Source organism: Abrus precatorius, unplaced genomic scaffold (genome assembly GCF_003935025.1).
Source record: "Abrus precatorius isolate BTA unplaced genomic scaffold, Abrus_2018 Scaffold6, whole genome shotgun sequence".
NCBI classification, from domain to species: Eukaryota; Viridiplantae; Streptophyta; class Magnoliopsida; order Fabales; family Fabaceae; genus Abrus; species Abrus precatorius.
In genome coordinates, this window is record NW_020874406.1 from 4,520,543 (window position 1) to 4,523,743 (window position 3,201).

Consider the following 3,201-nt stretch of genomic DNA (forward strand, 5'->3'; position numbering starts at 1 on the left):
TTAAAAATTTTCAAATTGAGATATTATAATATAAAAAAATAAATGCCATCATCATTTACATTAGTTTTATGTTATATTATACGAAATAAATTAGATATAACACAAATAGAGAAAATGATTAACAAATTATTGGAAAAATTATTTTTTAAAAAACTATAATGACAAAAGAAATTAAAAATTGCAATTTTTTAAGAATCAAAATTTTATTTAAGGCAAGATAATTTTTATGACAAATGTTTTTTAGTATTTTGAGAATATAAAGTAAAAAATAGAATTTTTGAAAAATATTATTAATTATTAATATACTTTTACAATATTTATGATTACATCTTAATAGAATTCTAAATATATATTTTTCAATTATTTGATTAATACTCTTAAAAGGCATGGGAGCAATGTCTCTTTTACAACAAAAATTTGCGGATATTTGCGATCCTACAAGCAATAGGGCGAGAGAACAGCGTTGTTGCATGGACGAGAATCACAAATTCCATTACCTGCCAAAACTGATCTTAACTCTTCGCGTCTTTTCATTCCCCTTTCACTTTCTCTTTTTCTTTCGTCGTTTCGTTTTGAACGAGTAGAATTTGGACACGCCAAAGGCATCATTATATTAAAATGTCTCAAGATTCCCTTTGTAGAATTAGGTGCTTTGGTTTTGGCATGTTAAACAAACTCATGCTTTAATTTAACGCGTTGTAACTCCCCAGTTTCACTCGTGTTTAACATCAACCAAAGCCTCTCGTTTGTTTTGTTTTGTTTTGTTTAACGATGGACAGTGGTTTTATAACAATGGACAGTTGTATTCTGGGTCTCCTCAAACTTCGACTTAAAAGAGGTATTAATCTCGCAATTCGCGATGCTCGCGCCACCAGCGACCCTTATGTCATTGTCAACGTGGCCGAACAGGTTCTAACCTTGCAATTTCTAGCCTCTTCGTTGAGTTCACTTTGAATAATTTCGAACAACAATTTTAACTGTTTTCGTTCATCTTGTGTCGTGAAGTTTTTCTTGTGAGATCTTGTGATATTGTTTCGTTGGGTACGATGTCGAGAAGTTTCCAAAATATAATTTTTAAAACTCTTTAATTATTTTTACATTTACAAAATTATAAGTAAGAATAATTATATTAACAATGAAAAATCGTTATATTGAGAGAAAGGTTATAACTATTTTCCACAGAAGAGAAAGTCAACGTTACCAAAAATGAAAGCTTTCTGTATGAATATGCATTTAAGCATCTGGAAAAATGTGCTATTTTGAGGTTATCTTGCTTTTATTTTACAGTCAAATTTTTTGTTCACAGAAAGGAAAAATAAAAACGGCTAGCTCCAATTTTTTTGTGCATGGATTAATATATATCTTGTATGTAATATAACTGGCATAAATCATTTGTGATATTTTATGTTGTTGATTGGTCTGAGGATTAATTTCTTATTGATGCAGAAGCTGAAGACTCGTGTCATGAAAAACAACTGCAATCCTGAGTGGGATGAAGAACTGACCCTTTCTATAAAGGATGTTAACACCCCAATACATCTGGTAAGTACTTATCCAAATTCGAAACAATACTACAAAAAAAATTGTCATATTCTAACGAAAAATATTAGTTGTTAATCTTGTCTTTATATACATAAATTTTGTCCAATGAAAATTGAATTGTTAATATAAACATTGTGCATGTACAATTAAAGGTGTTCTAAATTGTCAAGAGTCGATCTGAAAAAAATAAAAATTAAACAAATCATTAACCAAAAATTACAAAACAAAACTTTTTTAAAGTTTGATTTAGTTTTTTTCGATTTTCATACTAAAAAATGTTGTCATTTAACTTTATTGTTGGGTTAGAAGAAAAATAAAATTGTTAGTATAAATACTTTGAGTTTGTATCACGGTATATATCAATTTCTAATACACAAACAGAATTGTTTGTTAGTATATATAATATATCATACTAAATTAAACTTGCATTGTAAATAGGAATAATTTTTTGTGGTGTCACCTCTTTTGATGAGCTTCGTAAAAGAGTTGTTTGTTGATTGCTTTTGCATTTTATTTTCTCTGCAGACGGTTTATGACAAAGACACATTCACTGTGGATGACAAAATGGGTGAGGCAGATATAGACTTAAAACCATATCTTCAATGTTTTCAAGTGGGTTTGAACAATCTCCCGAATGGTTCCATAGTGAAGAGGATTCAACCAAATAGGACTAATTGCCTTGCTGAAGAGAGCATTTGCGTTTGGCAAAATGGAAATATCATCCAAGAAATGATTTTGAGATTGAGAAATGTGGAGCGTGGCGAGCTGGTTGCGGAAATTGAGTGGATTGATGTTCTTGGTTGCAAAGGCTTATCAGGGATAGAAATTTAACTGTGCTCCCACCCTTATGGTTATATATATATATATATATATATATATATATATATATATATCTGGCATACAAGAAGTTTTGAATGCTTCATATATATATATATAACCTTTGTATGCCAGCTCAAGCTTAATGCGGTGGTAAACGTGTTGTGATGAAACCTTTGTGATAATAGTATTGTTGTTTGTTTAATGTTGTGAAGCTCTAACCAATAGATCGATCGTTATCTTGCCCCAGAGTAATCATAGACTTGAGTTTCATGCTATTCTAGACTTGTAGTTAATTTATTCCTCCTTATTCCTTAATAGAATAGTGCTTATACAAAAGCACTACAACATATCTTTGTCAAAGTTTTCAAGCAATTGAAATCAACCCTTTCAAGTATTTCTTTTTCAACAATTTTCTTATTTTATCACCCTAGTAAATGATTGATGACTGTGTCCATTAGGAACTAAAATAACATTTTGCTTAATTTACAAATTATTTTGATGAATTCTACAAGTGATAGAGATGAAAACGATAGTTCACTCCATGCTTAATCCTAAGTTTTCTATAACTCCTATTTAGGTTACCTCACCAAAATCACACGTAAAAAAAATTGATAGATCATCTAAAGATTTTTAAGAAAGCTCTACAATAGAATGTTATGGTACTTTTTTCAAACAACATATTATCATCTAGTATCTCTTATTACTACGTGGTTGTATATGTCTCTATTTTATGGAGTTTTTATAGAGTTACAAACCAAGTGAATGTTAGAAACATATAATATATCCATTAGACACAAAAGTACTATTTTCTAAAAAGTTTTGTAATTAAGTAGTATTGTC

General features: G+C 29.5%; 1 protein-coding gene across 1 annotated transcript; it reads left to right on the forward strand.

Moving 5' to 3' along the window:
• Positions 1 to 788: 788 nt before the first annotated feature.
• LOC113869672 (protein C2-DOMAIN ABA-RELATED 9-like) lies at positions 789 to 2,395 on the forward strand. The gene is made up of 3 exons (XM_027506118.1): positions 789 to 909; positions 1,447 to 1,542; positions 2,068 to 2,395. The coding sequence occupies exons 1-3, from the start codon at positions 793 to 795 to the stop codon at positions 2,371 to 2,373; spliced, it is 519 nt and encodes a 172-aa protein (XP_027361919.1). The 5' UTR covers positions 789 to 792; the 3' UTR covers positions 2,374 to 2,395.
• Positions 2,396 to 3,201: the final 806 nt, after the last annotated feature.

Coding starts and splice junctions, on each gene's coding strand:
- LOC113869672 (XM_027506118.1), top strand. CDS start 793: ATGGACAGTTGTATTCTGGGTCTCCTCAAACTTCGACTTAAAAGAGGT. Junction 910..1,446: donor TTGTCAACGTGGCCGAACAG/GTTCTAACCTTG, acceptor TTATTGATGCAG/AAGCTGAAGACTCGTGTCAT. Junction 1,543..2,067: donor TTAACACCCCAATACATCTG/GTAAGTACTTAT, acceptor TTTTCTCTGCAG/ACGGTTTATGACAAAGACAC.